The sequence below is a fragment of the Zeugodacus cucurbitae genome, chromosome 4, assembly GCF_028554725.1.
Source record: "Zeugodacus cucurbitae isolate PBARC_wt_2022May chromosome 4, idZeuCucr1.2, whole genome shotgun sequence".
In the NCBI taxonomy this organism is placed as follows: domain Eukaryota; kingdom Metazoa; phylum Arthropoda; class Insecta; order Diptera; family Tephritidae; genus Zeugodacus; species Zeugodacus cucurbitae.
The window spans coordinates 47874970-47896196 of NC_071669.1; the positions used below are offsets into that span (position 1 = coordinate 47874970).

Consider the following 21227-nt stretch of genomic DNA (forward strand, 5'->3'; position numbering starts at 1 on the left):
TTAGTAGCAGTCACGAGTTTTTCCTGTCCTTGAGAGGTCATTTAATAACTTCTTCACTGAAAACTGGTAAATATAACAATGCTGCTTTTCCTTTAGATTATGATTTCAATAATCCCACGGTTACTGCCGCCTATAAAATAGAATGTGCAGCGTCGTATTCTTTTACGTCTCTTACCAAAATAATCTTTTGAAAGTTTACTACTCAACGAAGCACTCTCACGAAGTTCACTTCAAATTTATATTGTACGAGAGCAAAATCGACCTTAAATTGAGCACTTTACTCTTCTCAATTGTTAATGTACATCAAAGTTAGCCATTTGAATTCAACACAGGAGAGGATCGAGCTCAGGGTTGTTGTTTGTTCGATACGTCACTCTCAAAGGTTCCAACTTCAAATCGTTATTTAATATTGTAATCTAAAATTTCATTTGACATGTCTTGATATTTGGCAGCTCGTTGTGGTGGGTTAGGCTTTCCTGGTTTTAACAGTTCTTTGCTGATTTTGATGATCTACTAGTCCGAAGCATTTGACACTAATAGAAACCTAACCACAAAAATGTTTAGAGTAGTCACATTTATAACATCCGTCATCGTTGACTGCTCATGTGAGACGGGTTCTTTAAACAATTTTCATGATTTTAAAATTACTAATAAATAACTACTTCATCGATATAAAATCAATTACTGACATAATTTATGATCTAATTATTATAAAACAAGTATTTTTGAGACATACAAATTGTTGTTATTATATAATTTTGGTCTGATTTTATGAATAATACGTAGGGACTTGCGTAAACAAACTCGAGAGGTTTGAGCAAATTATTGTTACCATTAACTGATTTGTTACAGTGATTCTATAGAACTTTCACTATTTATAAAGCTTTAAATGTTCAACATACTATTTTTCCGATTACCTAAATCGCACCGTGCTAGCAAGAATCAATAGATATAGGTGGTCCAAAGTATTCCAAAGAAGAGAACGGTTCATTATTGATTTGTATGAGTCATGTCGTGAACAAAAGGTGGACTTATAAGAGCCTACAGATTTCTTAGCCCATAGCAGAAAAGAGATGATATTATTGTCAATCGAGAAACTTATCAAAAAGTACTGGCGCAACTAATATCTTACAAAGGGATTTCAGTCGATCAATATTTGATTAGTATACATAACTATTCAGATTAAGGGAGCTTCAACTGTTCCAACAGTTCTTACAGATGTTTTTTGAATAATATCTTGAATAATGTTCTACATCTGCAAAGTTATATTTATGGAAAAAAAATGTTTCTTATTTTCTATTCTATCTACATATATTTAAAACACTGATTGATTTTTCGGTAGACATAATTACAATATTTATGGGATTGCTTCTTGTCGTGTTCAAATGCCATTTCAGCTTAATTAATTCCTGGTATCTAATACTGACTTACTCCAATTCCATTTTGGTTTTTGTCTATATTCCGAGTTTTTAATGTCATTATTAAAATGCAGTAATTATTTTTTTAGAAATTAATATAAAATTATTTTTTGTATTTATAATACTAACATGAAATAACTGCAATTTATTTTTAATTATTTGGATTTATTTCTCGAATTTGAATTCGTTTTTTATTTTTATTTTTACTATTTTTAATTATTAAATTATTAAAACCCAAATAAAAACAAATATTGAGATAATTAAGTAAAGCCACGAAACCGAATCAAAACCAAATGTTAACACTGAGAAATTAAACTAATAATTGGATGCGATTATTTGATTATATGAATAATATTCGAAGTAATTAAAAATCGACTCTAACGGCACTGAATGGTGGAACTTACCATGTGGCACAACTGTAAAGTAATTATTTCAAAATTTTGTATTCAACACAGTTTTCATCTCAAACGGTAAATTTCAAAATTTCTCCAAACCGTGGTGAATGCTCTCGCTCAGTTATGCCACATGGTAAGGACGCTATGCAGTGCTGTGTGTTATTCTAAATGTATATAACAGAAATGAATCATTGTTTTACAGTTAAGACATACGAGTTGATTGAATTAGAAAATATATATACACATACATACATATAAATATGAGAGTAACAAATTGAAAAAAAAAAAAAAACAAAACAAAAAAGTAAAGCAAACATAACAATTTTTAATGTTCATCAAAACGTAAACGTAAACGTAACGTAAGTTTAAGTAATTTAATTGAACACATAATTATTTAATAAAGAAAAACATACACTATAGAGCAGAATAGCGTAAAATATCGTTAGTTAATAAAAGGAAGTAAATTGAAAACTGCAAAAATAGTTACAATATTTAAATGCAAAATACAATAATGACCAACAAATAACGAATACAATACAAAAAGAGCATATGAAAATAATAAAAATGAAAAGTTAGACGAAAAAAATTAAAGCTGCAAGTTCACGAAATACAAATGGTTCCAATTTTTCTATTTTTTTCTAAATTTTTTTTCAAAACTTTTTCAACATTTTTTTTTTTCAAATTTTTTGTTTTGAAACATTTTTCAAAAACTTATTTCAAATATTTTTTCAAAAAGTTTTCAAAATTTTTCAAATTATTTTTTCAAAACTTTTTAAATTTTTTTTTAACTTTTTTCAAAACATTTTTCCAAATATTTTTTCAAAACTTTTATTTAATTTTTTCAAAACTTTTTTGAAAGTATTTTCAAATATTTCTTCAATTTTTTTATACTTTTATAAAACTTCCATTTTTTTGTCCTTTTTTATATATTTTCCTAAAAGCTTTTTTCAATTTATTTTTAAAATTATTTGGTACAAAATTTCTCTTCTTCTAAAAATTTTTTCAGATATTTTTTTATTATATTTATTTGGAACATATTTTCTTTAACAAAAAAATATTTTGTAAATATTTCTTTCAATTAATATTCCATAGAAAAATACAGAATCCCGTTGGAACCACTTCACACCAGCTAAAAATGCAATAACAAATTTGAAACAGAAAGTAATCAAATGCAATTACGAAAACAAAATGAATTACGAATGAAATATATTATTAATTAATGATGATTACAGTATGTAATGATATAAAAAACAACAACAAAAACAAATCGTGGAAGCAGCCTGTTAATACAATGACTTTAATAAAACTCATAAATAATTAACTAATTATATGAATTTAGTTTCTTTATTTTTAGGTATAACCAATAATAAATATAAATTAGTAACGAAATTTGAAACACAACAACAAGAAAAACAAACATTATTGATTATGAATGCATGCAGATAAATAACAATTACAGCATATGAAAATAAATTATATAAAAATTGCTCAATTTAGCAAGAAATTTAAATAAAAATAAAGAAATGAAGGAAAATGAAATAAATATAAAAAAAAAATACGTTAAGAACAATTTCATTAATGACTTTCATTGCTGGTTTAAGGATTAGTGGAGGGTATATATCGATTATTCTAAGTGAAATCCTTCTGTTGAATTTTATTGAACTATCTTCATCACTAACTTGGCGATTCAAACAGGATTAGAGCGCTTAGAGGACAACCCTTGTCTTGATAAAATTTGGACGATCCCGATACCGCAGAACGAACAGCTCTCGTTTCAATCGCATTACAACCCGATATTTTCACTACATTGTCAGTGGATTTTGATTAAGATTTTTCACAAATTTATAGATAATTTAATGATAAAGATTATACATTCAGATACGGTAGCCAATTAAAGAACCAAAAAATATAACAAGAATGTAAAAAAAAACTCAAATAATATTCGACAACAATAAGCCTTTGCATTATACAATTAAACAAACTCTCTAAACTAAAGATAAGTATATGTATGTAGAAAGTAGACCTATAAGTCCCAAGACCAATCCAAGCTATGTATACAAATTTCACTCATTCATAGCGAAGTAAATGTTGGTAACCAAATTCTTCGTTCCACTTAGTAACCATGACAACATTAAGATATAATCCCCCTTTGGAAGAAACAGTTTAATTAGTTCGTTCTTCGGATAAAGGTTCTTCACGATTTGATCACCCTGTAAATATACAACGGGTTTTTAAATATAAAAACAAAACTAATCAAATAAATACTCACAATATATGGACAGCCGTGATTCATATTAGTGTACGGTTTAAAAAATGGATAAACCAAATTGGCAATTGGATTATTCCTCTTAAGAATGTACTCACAAGCATCCAATGTTGAATTTATCACAAACGGTTTATAGCCATTGGCTTTCTTCATATAAGCTATTTTCAACTTGAAAAATTATAAATTCTTTCAACTTGATAAAAGTAAACCTCATTCACGTTATTTCTACATACGGTAGCTTGGTGGACCGGATGCAGAAGTGAAATATAATATCATATCGCAAAATTAAAAAAAAATTATTGTCATACGGTTTCATAATATCAAACGATCCAATTATCCAGTATATGGATTTGAACGAGCGATATTTTTAGAAATATCTTTTTATACTCTAGACTACTCTAGCTAAGCGTTCAGCGATACTAATGAAAATTAATGTTAATATACGCTAACTTAGGTAATCAGTTACATAAATGAAGCTTGATCTAAATCATATATATATATATTTGGCGTAGGAACCGCTTTAAGCGATTATAGCCGAATCCACCAGAGCGCGCCACTCATTCCTCCTTTTTGCTTTTTGGCGCCAATTGGAAACACCAAGTGAAGCCAGGTCACTTTGCACTTGGTCTTTCCACCGGAGTGGAGGTCGTCCTCTTCCGCGGCTTCCTCCAGCGGGTACTGCATCGAATACTTTCAGAGCTGGAGTGTTTTCTTCCATCCGTACAACATGACCTAGCCAGCGTAGCCGCTGTCTTTTTATTCGCTGAACTATGTCAATGTCGTCGTATAAATCGTACAGCTCATCGTTCCATCGCCTGCGGTATTCGCCGTTGCCAATGTTTAGAGGACCAAAAATCTTGCGCAAAACCTTTCTCTCGAAAACCCCAAGAGTCGTCTCATCGGATGTTGTCATCGTCCTCGCTTCAGCGCCATACATCAGGACGGAAATCATACTTCTTATTAATACCTATGTTCTAAACGCAGTTAATACCAATATGGCTAGTGTTCTATATATTAGGTGGCGAGATCATTCATGAGATCACAAATGGACTATCAACAAATCTAGAATAATATTAATTTTTGACAATTTATATAAGACCCAAGGTCCAATCACTATAATTCGAAATGTTCTACATTCCAAGAATAATGACTTTATGTAGGTAATTATTCGAATAAAAGTCTTGCAACATGTTGCACAGAGTACAATAGTTTTGGTCATAAAACGGTTGTTAGAAATAGCTACAACTAAACGAGTTAAGTAGTGGCAACTATAAATACAATTTTTTGCGGAAAATAAACAAAGGGTTCAAGATATTATAAGCTGTGTCTTATCAACTTATAGATTTCCATGGTAAGTTTTCAAAGCTCGCGCTATTTTAATGACAAATTCTGTAATTTTTATTTTTTCGGTTCCAGGATTATACTTTCTGATACTGTAGCCAATTATTGAATAAAACATTAACAAGACTGCAATAAAACATTAATAATCGCGTGCAATATTCATGACAATAATTGGTAAATGACCATCACCACCATACTACTGAAAAAACTCCATAAACTTACAAACATACTTCTCTATAATATAAACCAGAAATATATGTATATTGTAGGACGATATAAAGTCCAAAATCCAATCATTACAAAATGAAATTTTATTCAATCATAGTGAAGTAAACATTGGTAACTACGGTCTTCTTTTTACTCAGTATCCATGACAACAACAAAAGATAATCTCCCGCAGGTAGAAATAGGTTAACTAGTTCGTTCTTCGGATAAAGGTTCTTCACGATTTGTTCACCCTGCAAATATACAACGGGTCCATCATATTTATAGAACCAAAAACAATTACATAAATACTCACAACATACGGACAGCTGTGATTTATATTAGAGAAGGGTTGAAAAAATTTAAACACCAAATTTGCAATGGGGTTATTCTTCTTGCGAATGTAATCGCAACCGTCTATAGTCGAATTTAGCACAAACGGTTTATAGCCATTGGCTTTCCTCAAGAAGGCTATGCTCAACTACAAAAATTATGAGTAACCGATTATACTACTATAATCACACACATAAGTAAAAACCGTTATATATACATACGTAAATATCATTGGCAGGTTGAAGAAATGAAATATTTATATTCAATGCCGCCACATCCCGTTTGATCGCACGCAAACGGCACTCATTTACCACCACCCAGGATTTGTTGAAGGACTCACAGTGCGCATTGGTTAACTTTATGTACACGTTTGGTTTGGCCGCATCCGTCTAGAAAATTAACAAATTACATGGTATTTCGAAAATGGATCGTCGATGGAATCCAACTTACCACGCCCATAAATACACATATTACGAATATATTTGACAACTGAGTCATTATGCGGACCAATGGTTTTGTGGAATTGAGATCTCGAAATACTGTGTTTTATTCTCAGACTGCCAGACAAATAAATATAAAATTATAATAATTGTTGGTATCAAACATTCACAGTTCGAAAGCGTATTTAAAATTTTAAAATAACAAAAAACAAAACATTGTCATTAGGTTTCAAACTGTTAAGCGATCCAATTATCCAATATATGGAACTGAACGAGCAATATTTTTAAAAATATCTATTTATAATCTAGATTAGACATGCGTATTTAAGTGTTAATTATTTAAAGGATTATTATATTCCCCACTTATTCAGCTTGAAAAAATTATGCCGAATAAGCGCTCAATGCAAATTTACTATGGGTTAGAATAGAATCAGCACGTACAAAACTATTTTGTGAATTACCTGAATACCTGCTTACATTTTTAACTTTACAAGGCGCAATTGGAATGACATTGAATCGTACGCCATATAGAAATGCACCTCAAATGAAATTATGCTGATGATCGACAATATTTCATTTGGATTAGTTACAGAATATTTCTACTACAGTATATTGAGTGGTTGATAGATTTTTTATAACCTATGATTAATATAAATATCTGTTTTTATTCCAGTATGACCTTTATCCTCATATCATTTAATAACAAGTAATGAAGGGCTAAGTTCGAGAGTAACCGAACATTTTATACTCTCGAAATTTATTTATTTAATTTTATTAACATAACACACAATTTGACCTACATATTCGTCATATATATGGTATAAAGTCCATTGGATGTTGGAAACTCTAATATTAGATTTATGCGAGTTAGGTGAAGCTATAACTCGATTTCACGTATTTTAGGCACGGAGACATATTATTAAATGAAAGATATTCTGAATTTTTTCGAAATATCTGAGAGTCTATATTTTCGGTAAAAAAATTAGAAGCACTGTTTTCGGTGTTCGCCATTTTGTGGGCGTGGCAGTGGACCGATTTTGCACATCTTCGAAAGCAGTCTCCCTATGGTGCCTAGAAACACGTGTACCAAGTTTCGGCAAGATATCTTATTTTTACTCGAATTACAGCTTTCACAGACAGACAGACGGACGGACGGATAGACACACATTCGGATTTGAACTCCACTATTCACCCTGATCACTTTGATATATATAACCCTTCGTCTAACTTGTTTAGTTTTGGGTGTTAAAATGAAAACTGCAAAAAATAGTTACATAGATAAATGCATAATACAAAAATGACCAACAAATAACGAATACAATACCAAATGAGCATATGAAAATATTAAAAATTTAATGAATGAAAACTTAGACAAAAAAAGTTTAAGCTGCAAACTCACAAAATACAAATAGTTCAGATTTTTTCAAAAAAATTTTCAAATTGTTTTCAAAACTTTTTTCAAATTTTTTTCGAAATTTTTTCAGATTTTATTTCAAAAACTTTTTTTTTTATTTTTTCAAAACTTTTTTTTAATATTTTTTCAAAAGTTTTTCAACTCGTTTTAAAAACTTATTTCATACAGATAAATAACAATTACAACATATGAAAATAAATTATATAAAAATTGCTCAATTTAGCAAAATATGTAAATAACAAGTAAGGAAGGGCTAAGTTCGGGTGTAACCGAACATTTAATACTCTCGCAATTTATTTATTTAATATTATATAATGCACTATTTGACCCACATATTCGTCATTTATATTTTATAAAGTCCATTGAAAGTTGGAAACCATAATATTAGGTTAGTAGTACCGAGGTCCTCGTGTTCGATATATGGGGCCTTAAAAACATATGGTCCGATTTCGGCGATTTTTAGAATGGGGCTGCCACACTATTAACATAGTATTTGTGCAAAGTTCTGCACCGATATCTTCACTAGTGCTTACTTTATATATTGTAAAGTAAACAATTCTGATTGTCTTCAAAGTTCTGGTACATAGAAAGTAGGCGTGGTTGTGAAGCGATTTGGCCTATTTTCACAACATATCATTGGGAGGTAAGGAAGCTATTACAAACCAAGTTTCATTGAAATCGGTCGAGTAGTTCCTGAGATATGGTTTTTGACCCATAAGTGGGCGACGCCACGCCCATTTTCCATTTTGTGATAAAATCTGAGTGCAGCTTTCATCTGTCATTTCTTATGTGAAATTTAGTGTTTCTGACGTTTTTCGTTAGTGAGTTAACCCACTTTTAGTAATTTTTAACCTAACCTTTGTATGGTAGGTGGGCGTGGTTATGACCCGATTTCTTTCATTTTTGGACTGTATTAGGAAGTGGCTAAAAAAAACGACTACAGAAAGTTTGGTTTATATAGCTCTATTGGTTTGGGAGATATGTACAAAAACTTAGTGGGGGGCGGGGCCACGCCCACTTCCCCAAAAAAATTACATCCACAAATGCCCCTTCATAGTGCGATCCTTCACACCAAATTTTATTTCCATAGCTTTATTTATGGCTTAGTTATAGCACTTTATGTGTTTTCGATTTTCGCCATTTTGTGGGCGTGGCAGTGGTCCGATTTTGCTCATTTTCGAAAGCAATCTTCCTATGGTGCCAAGAAATAAGTGTGCCAAGTTTCATCAAGATATCTTAATTTTTACTCAAGTTACCGCTTGCACAGACGGACGGACGGACAGACAGACATTCGGATTTGAACTCCACTCTTCACCCTGATCACTTTGGTATATATAACCCTATATCTAACTCGTTTAGTTTTGGGTGTTACAAACAACCGTTATGTGAACAAAACTATAATACTCTCTTTAGCAACATTTGTTGCGAGAGTATAATAATAAATAAATGAAGGAAAATGAAATAAATATAAAAAAAATACGATAAGAGCAATTTCATTCATGTCTTTCTTTGCTGGTTAGGAGAGGTATATGCCGAGATCTGTCCCTTTTTTCCTGTTTAATTATATTGCACTATCTCCATTTTTAACTTGCTATTTGCCGATGCAAATAGGGTTATAACGCTGTCGTCGAAAACACAAACCTTGGCCATATAAAATTTTGGGACAACCACAAAACATGCACTCTTTTCACTCTCCAGTATTTTCAATTAATTTTATGAAGATAACGAAAATCATTATATTTAGTACTTAAGAACTAGTAGAATAATTGAACCGACTTTATACTACTCTAGTACAACTTCACAGTATTATCAGATAAATATTCAAACTTCATTAATTATTATTAATATTAAATTAAGACTTCTCACAAATTGACTGATATTTTCGCTGTAAAGTCAAAGATCCTTAAATTTTGTATTTAGGCACTTCAAAAGATATTGTCCAATATCGACAATTTTTTTCCCAGAGAAATTGATACACATTTCAAGCACTATCTATGCTACGTTTTATTGATTAATCTTCATTTATTTCAAAGGAAAATCTGTCGATATTCGAGAGTGCAAGTGTAACAAAACTCAAATATTAATGAGTATAATTTGAAAAAAAAAAAACCAAGTAAGGAAAGGCTAAGTTCGTGTGCAACCGAACATTTTATACTCTCGCAATTTATTGAAGAAATTTTATTAAACTCGGCATAAAGTTTAATAGAATAACGAAAATCGTTATATATGAGGGCTGAGGTAATTCCTGAACCGATTTCATTCATTTTCACCAGCAGTGTAAACTATATCCAAGACTATACACTCACTTAATTTTGCTAAGATATCTCACATATTAACCAATACATATACATATGCGAAATAAAGCCCACCGTATTTTTGAAAAACCTATAATTAGATATATGGGAGCTAGGGGAAGTTATTACCCGATTTTAACCAACAGGGACACACTATTAGAAGAAAACACTTTCCTCTGAATTACATTAAATTATCTGAGAAATTTACCCATATTTTCGGTTAAAATTTAAAAAATATAAGTCCAATCCCAATCCAAACTACACAGCGACATTTCACTCATTAATAGTGAAGTAAACGTTAGTGACTAAGTACCTTATGCCACTCAGTATCCATGACAACATTAGGAGATAATCGCCCTTAGGAAGAAACAGTTTAACTAGTTCATTCTTCGGATAAAGATTCTTCACGATTTGTTCACCCTGTTAATATTTAATGGGCCTTTAGATATAAAAGCAAAAACAATTATATAAATACTCACAATATATGGACAGCTGTGATTTATATTGGTGTACGGTTTAATAAATGGATACATCAAATTGGCAATAGGATTATTCATCTTACGAATGTATTCACAAGCATCTAATGTTGAATTTATCACAAACGGTTTATAACCATTCGCTTTCTTCATATAAGCTATTTGCAACTTAAAAATTATAAGTTCTCGATTACTATATACTCACACATATATAAACACAGTTATTTCTAATATTTCTACATACCTGAACTTGGTGGACCGGATGTAGAAGTGAAATATTTATATTCAATGCCGCCACATTCCGTCTAATCGCACGCAAACGACACTCATTCACCACCACCAAGGATTTATTGAAGGACTCACAGTGTATATTGGTTAACTTAATGTACACAATTGGTTTGGCCGCATCCGTCTAGAAAATTAACAAATTACATGCTATTTCGAAAGTAGAAGCCAACTCACCACTCCCAAAAACACCCATATAAGAAATATATTTGTTAACTATTTAGTGGAATTGAGATATCGAAATACTGTGTTGGAAAATTTATTGTCAGACTGTCAGACATTGACTATCAAACATATATAAAATTATAATAATTGTTGTTATTGAACATTTACAGTTTTGAAGCGTACTTAAATTAAAAAAAAAAAATTATTGTCATACGGTTTCATAATGTCAAACGATCCAATTATCCAGTATATGGATTTGAACGAGCGATATTTTTAGAAATATCTATTTGTACTCTAGATGAGCTAAGCGTTCAACGATACTAATGAAAATTAATGTTACCTTAGGTAATCAGTTACATAAATGAAAGTTGATTTAAATCATTTTTCTTATTAGTACCTTTCTTCTAAACGCAGTTAATACCGATATGGTTAGTGTTCTAAATATTAGGTGGCGAAATCATTAATGAGAGAATAATATTAATTTTTGACAATTTATATAAGACCCAAGATCTAAACTATAATCACTTTATGTAGGTAATTATTCGAATAAAAGTCTTGCAACATGTTGCACAGAGTACAATAGTTTTGGTAATAAAACGGTTGTTAGAAATAGCTACAACTAAACGAGTTAAGTAGTAGCAACTATGAATAAAATTTTTTTGGAAAAATGAACAAAGGGTTCAAGATATTATAAGCTGTATCTTATCAATTTATAGCTTTCAATGGTAAGTTTTCAAAGCTCGCGCTATTTTAATGACAAATTCTGTAATTTTTATTTTTTCGGTTCCAGGATTATACTTTCTGATACTGTAGTCAATTAGTGAATAAAAAAATATAAAAAGACTGCAGTAAAACATTAATAATCGCGTGCAATATTCATGACAATAATTGGTAAATGACCATCACCACCATACTACTGAAAAAACTCCATAAACTTACAAACATACTTCTCTATAATATAAACCAGAAATATATGTATATCGTATGACGATATATGGTCCAAAATCCAATCATTACAAAATGAAATTTTATTCAATCATAGTGAAGTAAACATTGGTAACTACGGTCTTCTTTTTACTCAGTATCCATGACATCAACAAAAGATAATCTCCCGCAGGAAGAAAGAGTTTAACTAGTTCATTCTTTGGATAAAGGTTCTTCACGATTTGATCGCCCTGTAAATATACAACGGGTCCATCATATTTATAGAACCAAAAACAATTACATAAATACTTACAACATACGGACAGCTGTGATTTATATTAGAGAAGGGTTGAAAAAATTTAAACACCAAATTTGCAATGGCGTTATTCCTCTTGCGAATGTAATCACACACATCGATAGTCGAATTTAGCACAAACGGTTTATAACCATTGGCTTTCTTCAAGTAGGCTATGCTCAACTACAGAAATTATGAGTAAGCGATTACTACTATATACACACACATAAGTAAACACCGTTATATCTACATACGTAAATATCACTGGCCGGTTGAAGTAATGAAATATTTATATTCAGTGCGGTCACATCCCGTTTGATCGCACGCAAACGGCACTCATTTACCATCACCCAGGATTTATTGAAGGACTCACAGTGCGCATTGGTAAACTTTATGTACATCTTCGATTTGGCCGCAAAGGTCTCAAAAATATTAAATCAATATGAAACTTTAAGAGTAGATCTACCATTAAAAACTTACCACTTCCAAAATGACACATAGTAGAAAGATACTTTTCAGTTGAATCATTATGAGCTCCGATGACTTAGTGGAGTTGCGTGTCTGGAAATACTGCGCTGGTCAATTTGGTTTCAGATAGTATACTATGGAATATAAATTAAAAATTTGTAATAATTTTGTGCTATTAAACAATTAAAATTTTTCAAGCGTTTATTTTTATACTCTCACAACATGTTGCACAGAGGATAATAGTTTTATTCACCTAAGGGTTGTTTGAAAAACCTAAAACTAAAAGAGTTAGATATAGAATTATAAATATATACCAAAGTGATCAGAAGGTAATGAAACTTGGTACACCATAATACCATAAGAATGTTGGCACCACTGTCCATAAACTCCCAATAACTGAAAGCGTGTAAAGTGCTATGGATAGTTCATAACAAGAAAAAACGTTAACTTCGGTTGTACCGAAGCTAATATACCCTTCACATGTGCATTTCTTTTAGTAACTATGTGTTTAAACAAATCTAAAGACGTAAGAAAAAGTAAGTAAAAAACAAGCCCTTGATTCCGATCGTTCGGTTTGTATGGCAGCTATATGCTATAGTTAACCGATCTGAACAATTTTTTCGGAGAATAAATTATTTCTATGAACAATAACTCACACCAAATTTCGTGAAGATATGTAGTAAAATGCGGAAGTTTTCCATACAAGCCCTTGATTCCGATCGTTCAGTTTGTATGGCAGTTGTATGATATAGTGGTCCGATATCGACAGTTCCGACAAATGAGCAGCTTCTTGAAGAGAAAATAACATCTGCAAAATTTCAAAACGATATCTTAAAAACTGAAGGACTAGTTCGTATATATACAGACAGACAGACGGACGGACGACTCAGTTCAACATACTGATCATTTATATATACACTTTATAGGGCCTCCGACGCTTCCTTCTGGGTGTTACAAACTTCGTGACAAACTTAATATACCCTGTTAAGGGAATAAAAAAGCTATGAAAACGAAATTATGTACAGAGGATCAACCTAGAAAGGTGGATGTTTGGATGAAATCTTTTGGAAAATGGATGTGGCCCCCATCTCCTAAACTTCTAAGGCCACATATATCAACCAAACGTTCTGCAGTCAATTCTTTTAGGCACATAATTATGCTGGACGAAAACAAAATAAATCGAATTATAAATTTCATGGTAAAGATAGCACATAAGAACTACACTCAAATTTGTATACAAAATTTGAACTTTCCTCAGAAACTACTCGACCAATTTGAACGAATTTCAGCTCATGATACTTACTTGCTATGCCAACGCTATAATATGAAAATGGATAAAATCGGTTTACAAGCACGCTTACTTCACAATACTTTCTGTAGTACAATTTAAAGTCCATCTGATTACGAGATGTTTTGCCGAGCTTATTCACTGATCGTTTATGATTTTTTCATCCACAAACTTTCAAGGCTTGCACGACGGCTATTTTGATGATGAAATCTTTATTAAGTATAACAAGACCGAAATAAAATTCAAATAATATTCGCGTGTAACATCAATTTGTATAATTTGCAATTCTATAACAATACACCTTTGCACTAAGCTATTAAAAAATACCTACAAAAAAACACAAGTATATAGAAATATATTATATAACGTGTGGTCCAAGGTCCAATCCCTACACTTTCACACGTTCCAAGTAAAGTATACATTGGTAACCAAGGTCTTCTTTTTACTTAGTATCCATGACAACAGCAAGAGATAATCTCCAGTAGGTAGAAACAGAGTAACTATTTCATTCTTCGGATAAAAGTCCTTCACTATTTGATCACCCTGTAAATATGCAACGGGTTTATGGTAGTTATAAAACCAAAATTGCATAAATACTTACAACATAGGGGCAGCTGTGATTTATATTACTGAAGGGTTGAAAAAATGGATAAACCAGATTTGCAATTGGATTATTCTTCTTGCGAATGTAATCACAAGCGTCTATAGTTGAATTCAGTACAAACGGTTTATAGCCATTCGCTTTCTTCAAGTAGGCTATGTCCAACTACGAAAAATATTAGTAATTCATTTAAAAAAAGCATTGTTATTTTTGGTTACCCGTATATCGTTGGCCGGATGAAGAAGTGTTACATTGATATTTAGAGCCGTAACATCCCGTTTTACCGCACGCAAACGACACTGATTCACTACCACCCAGGATTTGTTGAACGACTCACAGTGGGCATTAGTAAACTTCATGTACATCTGCGATTTGGCCGCCAAGGTCTGTTAAATGTACAATTAAAATGGAAATTGAAGAGTAGATCCTCTATGGAAAACTTACCACGTCCAAAAATACATATAGTAGAAAGAAACATTTAAGTTGAATCATTATGAGTACCGATGACTTAGTGGAGTTGCGTGTCTGGAAATACTGCGCTGGACAATTTTATGTCACATAATCTACTATGGACTACAAAATAAAAATTGTTTGTTATTAAACAATTAAATTGTTTTTTGGTAATTGTTATTTTTTTTTTAGATAGTCAAGCAGTGAAATCAAGCATAACCGCACAATCGTTGTCACAGATTCGAACTAGATTTGTGGATTGGTTAAAGAATTCTGTAACAGTGAGAGAAGTGAATTGTCAACCAAATTTTATTACATATGAAATTTATAAGAAAACTTGGTAGATTGCGAGTTGAGAGACGAAAAGAACTATCAAATACTTATGAGGTCACAAATTTATTTACTTTACTGTATTCTTACTGAATAACTAAAAACACTGAATACTTTTTGCATAGTCTTTATTGGAATATACATTCGGATTTTGTTAAGATGAAATATGTCTTTGGGCAGTCATAAATCATCAAATCAAAATTCACCATTTCATGCATAGAATGAGAAATATACATTCGTAGCGAAAGTTTTCTTCTTGCTCAAGGTCCAGTCCATTAGCAAAACATAATCGCCGCTCGGTAAGAACAATCTAATGAGCTCATTCTTGGGATAAAAGTTTTTCAGCAATTGCTCACCCTAAAAATTAAAAGAGAGTTTTACAACAACAAGTTTAGTTATATAATTATGCAATATATAATGAATTATATCTTAGTGTAACTCACGACATATGGACACGTGTGATTTATGTTACTGAACGGTCGAAATAACGGATAAATAATATTAGCAATGGCGTTATTCTTCTTAAGAACATACTCGCAAGCATCGAGAGTCGAATTCATCACAAACGGTTTATAGCCATTGGCTTTCTTCAAGAAAACTAAGTCCAACTGGAGAAATGAATTATTGATTTATACAAAAAATAAACATAATTACAGTTATACTATATATAGTAAGAACCTTGATATCGTTCGCAGGATGCAAAAGCGTTATGTTTAAATTGAATGCCGTCACATCCCTTTTAATTGCACGCAATCGACACTGATTTATCACGGCCCAGGATTTGTTGAAGGACTCACAGTGCGCATTCGTGAATTTAATGTACACTTTCGGTTTACCGGCGGCCTAATAGGCAATTATTATTTAGTGAAATTTCCATCGATCATCCTCGCTTACTAGCCCACTTACCTCATAAAAAAATACACAACTTATTAAAAATAATATTTTAAACACTCGAATCATTTTACGATTTGATAGTTCCACACAAGTGCGTGTCTCGAACCAAAGTGTCGGTGTAAATATTGAAAACCGAAATCAATTATTTAATATGCAAGCAGAAATTATAAAATAGTCTATATACATATATATATATACAGTTGAACTTCGCTTCATCCAATCTATAATGAGGCTCACTTCTGTCTGAATGGCTAAGTCCATAAGCAAAATATGTGTTATTGGTCAGGCAGCAATTCACACGTACTCCGTGTGTTACCACTGCAACCCAAAAAAATGACGGTTTAGTGCGATTTATGGACTGGCGTCGTCATTGGGCCGTACTTCTTCCGTGATGTTCAAGACCGACACGTTACTGTGAATGTGAATCGGTACCGCTCAATGATAATCGGATCATAGGTGAAGCATTTTAGCATTTAGCCAATAATAAGTAATATAATTTTCTAGTAAATTAAAACTTTCTCAAGCCAAGACGACATTTCTAGGATTGTAGACGAGCTCTGACAAACGTCTCAGCAAATCAGGTCAGTGTAAGATGAACACTAAAAATGACATTGGAAAACGGCTAGCATCCATTTTAAGGGGTTACATGGGCTTAGTCCGGAGAAAAAGGTCTATTTTTATACTCTCGCAACAAAAGTTGAGACGAGAGTATTATAGTTTTGTTCACATAACGGTTGTTTGTATGTCATCAAACTAAACGAGTTAGATATAGGGTAATATATATCAAAATGATAAGGGTGACGAGACGAGTTGAATTTTGACAAGTAAGGAAGGGCTAAGTTCGGGTGTAACCGAAAATTTTATACTCTCGCAATTTATTGATGTAATTTTATAAAGACAACACAATTCGACCCATATATTCGGCATAAAGTTCAATAGAATAACGAAAATCATCATAAATAGTATATGGGGACTGACGTAATTCCTAAACCGATTTCACTCGTTTTCACCACCAAGATACAATATATCGAAGACTATACGATCACTTAATTTAATATTACTTAGAAATAGGTATATAGGATCTGGGGGAAGTTATGACCCGATTTTTACCATTTCAGGTACAGAGAGAAATTGTTATAAGAAAAAAATTCAGAGGGAATGAATTACATTAAAATATCTGAGGGATTTACCTATATTTTCGGTGAAAAATTAACCTTAGGCACTGAGTTCTTCATGTTTGATATCAGGGGCCTTGAAAAGTCATGGTCCGATTTTGACAATATTTCCACAAGTGATGTCACAGCTCAAATACAGTATTTGTGTAAAGTTTTATTCCGCTAGCTTCATTGGTTCCTTATGAATACATTATAAAGTGAACGAATCAGATGGAATTCAAAATTGGGTTATATGGGAAGTAGACGTAGTTGTGAACCGATTTCGCCCATATTCCACCCGTGTCATCAGGGTGTCAAGAAAGTGTTATATACCGAATTTCATTGAAATCGGTCGAATAGTTCTTGAGATATGGTTTTTGACCCATAAGTGGGCGACGCCACGCTCATTTTCCATTTTGTAGAAAAATCTCAGTGCAGCTTTCTTCTGCCATTTCTTATGTAAAATTTGGTGTTTCTGACGTTTTTCGTTAGGGAGTTAACCCACTTTTAGTAATTTTCAACCTAACCTTTGTATGGGAGGTGGGCGTGGTTATTATCCGATTTCTTTCATTTTTGGACTGTATAAGGAAATGGCTAAAAGAAACGACTGCAGAAAGTTTGGCTTATATAGCTTTATTGGTTTGCGAGTTATATACAAAAAAACTTATTTGAGGGCGGGGTCACGCCCACTTTTCCAAAAAAAATTATATCCAAATGTGCCCCTCCCTAATGGGATCCTATGTTCCAAATTTCATTTTCATAACTTTATTTATGGCTTAGTTATGACACTGTATAGGTTTTCGGTTTCCTCCATTTTGTGGGCGTGGCAGTGAACCGATTTTGCCCATTTTCGAAAGCAACCTCCTCAGGGTGCCAAGGAACATGTGTTCCAAGTTTCATTAAGATATCTTAATTTTTACTCAAGTTATCGCTTGCACGGACAGACGGACGGACAGACATCCGGATTTCAAATCTACTCGTCATCCTGATCATTTATGTATATATAACCCCATATCTAACTCTTATATTTCTTGGTGACACAAACAACCGTTATGTGAACAAAACTATGATACTCTGTGCAACAGGTTGCGAGAGTATAAAAATGATCACACTAGGAAGGGGCATATTTGGAAGTAATTTTTCTCGCAAACCAATTAAGCTATATAAACCAAACTTTATGCAGTCGTTTCCTTTACGTACCCCACCACACACCATGAAAATAGTTGAAATCGGATAATAACCACGCCCACCTCCCATACAAAGGTTTGGTTGAAAATGACTAAAAGTGTGTTAACTCACTGACGAGAAAGGTCAGAAACACTAAATTTTACAAAGGAAATGGCAGAAAGAAGCTGCACTCAAATTTTTTTACAAAATGGAAAATGGGCGTGGCGTCGCCCACTTATGGGTCAAAAACCATATCTCAAGAACTACTCGACCGATTCGAATGAAATTCGGTATATACTCTTTTCTTGGCACCGTGATAACACAGATAAAAATGGTCGAAATTGGTTCACAACCCCTACTACTTTTCATATAACTCAATTTTTAATTCCAATTTATTCCTTCACTTTATAATGTAAACATAATGAACCAATGAAGATAGCGGAATAAAACTTTACACAAATAGTGCATATCACCTATGGCTTCACTTTTGAAAAAATTGTCGAAAACGGACTATAACTTTTCAAGGCCCCAGATATCGAACATGTTGAACTCAGCGCCTAAGGGTAAATTTTAATCGAAAATATGGGTAAATTTCTCAGATAATTTAATGTAATTCGGAGTAAATTGTTTTCTTCTAATAGTGTGTCTCTGTTCCAAAAATTATTAAAATCGGGTCATAATATCTCCTAGCTCCCATATACCTAATTATAGGTTTTTCAAAAATACGGTGGGCTTAATACCTTATAAATCGGTTAGTATGTGAGATATCATAGCGAAATTAAGTTAGCATATAGTCTTGGATATAGTGTACATTGCTGGTGAAAATGAGTGAAATCGGGTCAGGAATTACCTCAGCTCTGCCGTATTTATGGGTAAATTTGTGAGTTATCTTAATAACACTATATCATTAAATTGCGAGAGTATAAAATGTTCGTTTGCACCCGAACTTAGTCTTTCCTTACTTGTTTTAATATAAAAAAAATAAGTATTTAGTTCAAACTATTTGATTGTTATCTGTTTAAGATATAATTTATTGAAGCAACGAAACTATTTAAAACGAAATTGTGAAGTCATTTTTAACAAACCCTCGGGAAAAAGTTGCGTCCGTGTTGACAGCATACTAGTAGCTGTTACGGATCATTTGAAGCGAAAATACAAAATACGTGTTTAGTTGAGACTTTAACAAAAACTTGGACGAATGAAAAAATATTGAAATAAAAATTTGGCAATGGTTTATACGAAAAAATGTGGCTAATATTAAAATTATTTGTATTTCGAAAATCTGTTTAAAATTTCATCAAGATCGGTCGAAAAACTCTCGAGAAATCTTGACAACCAACTTTGGAAGCAGGGTTTTGAGAAAAACGAGTTTAAAATTTTGATTGACAATAGTAGCTAAAAATTACTATTCGGATGGAATATGATTTTACGAAAATATTCTATGTATAAAACCCCATAATTATTATTAATTTAAATTGTCAAAAATACAGTTTTATATCCTCTATACAAATGATCTCGAGTTTATGAAATGGTCTGTTTATTTTATCTTTTGGTGAATATGCATATATACCTTAATATTTTTATGTATAAAGCATACTTCTTCTCTTTCGGTAGTCAGGTTTTGAGTTGCCAGCATTTCATGCATAGGCTGAGAAATAGACATTGGTAATGAAAGTTTTCTTCTTGCTGAGGATCCAGTCGATTAGTAAAACATAATCGCGGCTCGGTAGAAACAATCTAATGAGTTCATTCTGGGGATAAAAGTTCTTCAACAATTGCTCACCCTAAATGAAATGAAATGAGAGTTTTACAACAACAACAAGTAAAACGATTAGTTTCTCTCACGACATATGGACACGTGTGGTTTATATTGCTGAACGGTCTAAATAACGGATACACTAAATTATAAATGGCGTTATTCTTCTTGAGAACATACTCGCACGCGTTGAAAGTCGAATTCAGCACAAAAGGCTTATAGTCATTTGCTTTCTTCAAGAAAACCAAGTACATCTAAAGAAATGAAATATTAAATATATAAATATTAATAATTGAAAGAAATAAAATTACTTTTACAGTATATAAGAACCTTGATATCATTTGCTGGATGCAAAAACGTTATGTTTATATTTAGGGCCGTTACATCCCGCCTTAGAGCATGCAATCGACACTCATTTATCACCACCAAGGATTTGTTGAAGGACTCACAGTGCGCATTCGTGAACTTAATGTCGACTTTCGGTTTACCGGAGGCCTAATAAGAGACGAGTATATATAATATATTATGTGTTTATTTATTAAAATTCTCAAAGCCCATGCTCCCTTATAAATCTACATACCTCATGAAGAATTACACAACTTATTAAAAATAACATTTTACACGCTCGCATAATTTGGCGTTCTGATAGTTCCACACAAATGCGTGTCTCGAAACAGATTGTCAGGTAATATTGAAATCCCAAACTAATTATGCAAACAGTAATTATATCTCGTATGCCTAATATATTATGTGTATAGTACATATGTATATACATAAGTGACCTAGGGTGTTCCATTTTTGTGGGTGATATGTTTTCCGTGGTTTTTCATAATCTATTGATAGGATGAAATTATTGGACTGACATTATT

The 21227-nt window shown here is 32.1% G+C and overlaps 2 protein-coding genes across 2 annotated transcripts; both read right to left on the reverse strand.

Moving 5' to 3' along the window:
* Nucleotides 1–9860: 9860 nt before the first annotated feature.
* Nucleotides 9861–10764, reverse strand: LOC105221168 (uncharacterized). Its single transcript, XM_029046191.2, has 2 exons — nt 10585–10764; nt 9861–10525 (listed from the first exon to the last, which is right to left on the reverse strand). Exons 1-2 carry the CDS (start codon nt 10732–10734, stop codon nt 10379–10381), a joined length of 297 nt encoding a protein of 98 aa, XP_028902024.2. The 5' UTR covers nt 10735–10764; the 3' UTR covers nt 9861–10378.
* Nucleotides 10765–14402: 3638 nt separating this feature from the next.
* LOC114805340 (uncharacterized) lies at nt 14403–15149 on the reverse strand. Its single transcript, XM_054229810.1, has 3 exons — nt 14826–15149; nt 14608–14772; nt 14403–14549 (listed from the first exon to the last, which is right to left on the reverse strand). Exons 1-3 carry the CDS (start codon nt 14970–14972, stop codon nt 14403–14405), a joined length of 459 nt encoding a protein of 152 aa, XP_054085785.1. The 5' UTR covers nt 14973–15149.
* Nucleotides 15150–21227: the final 6078 nt, after the last annotated feature.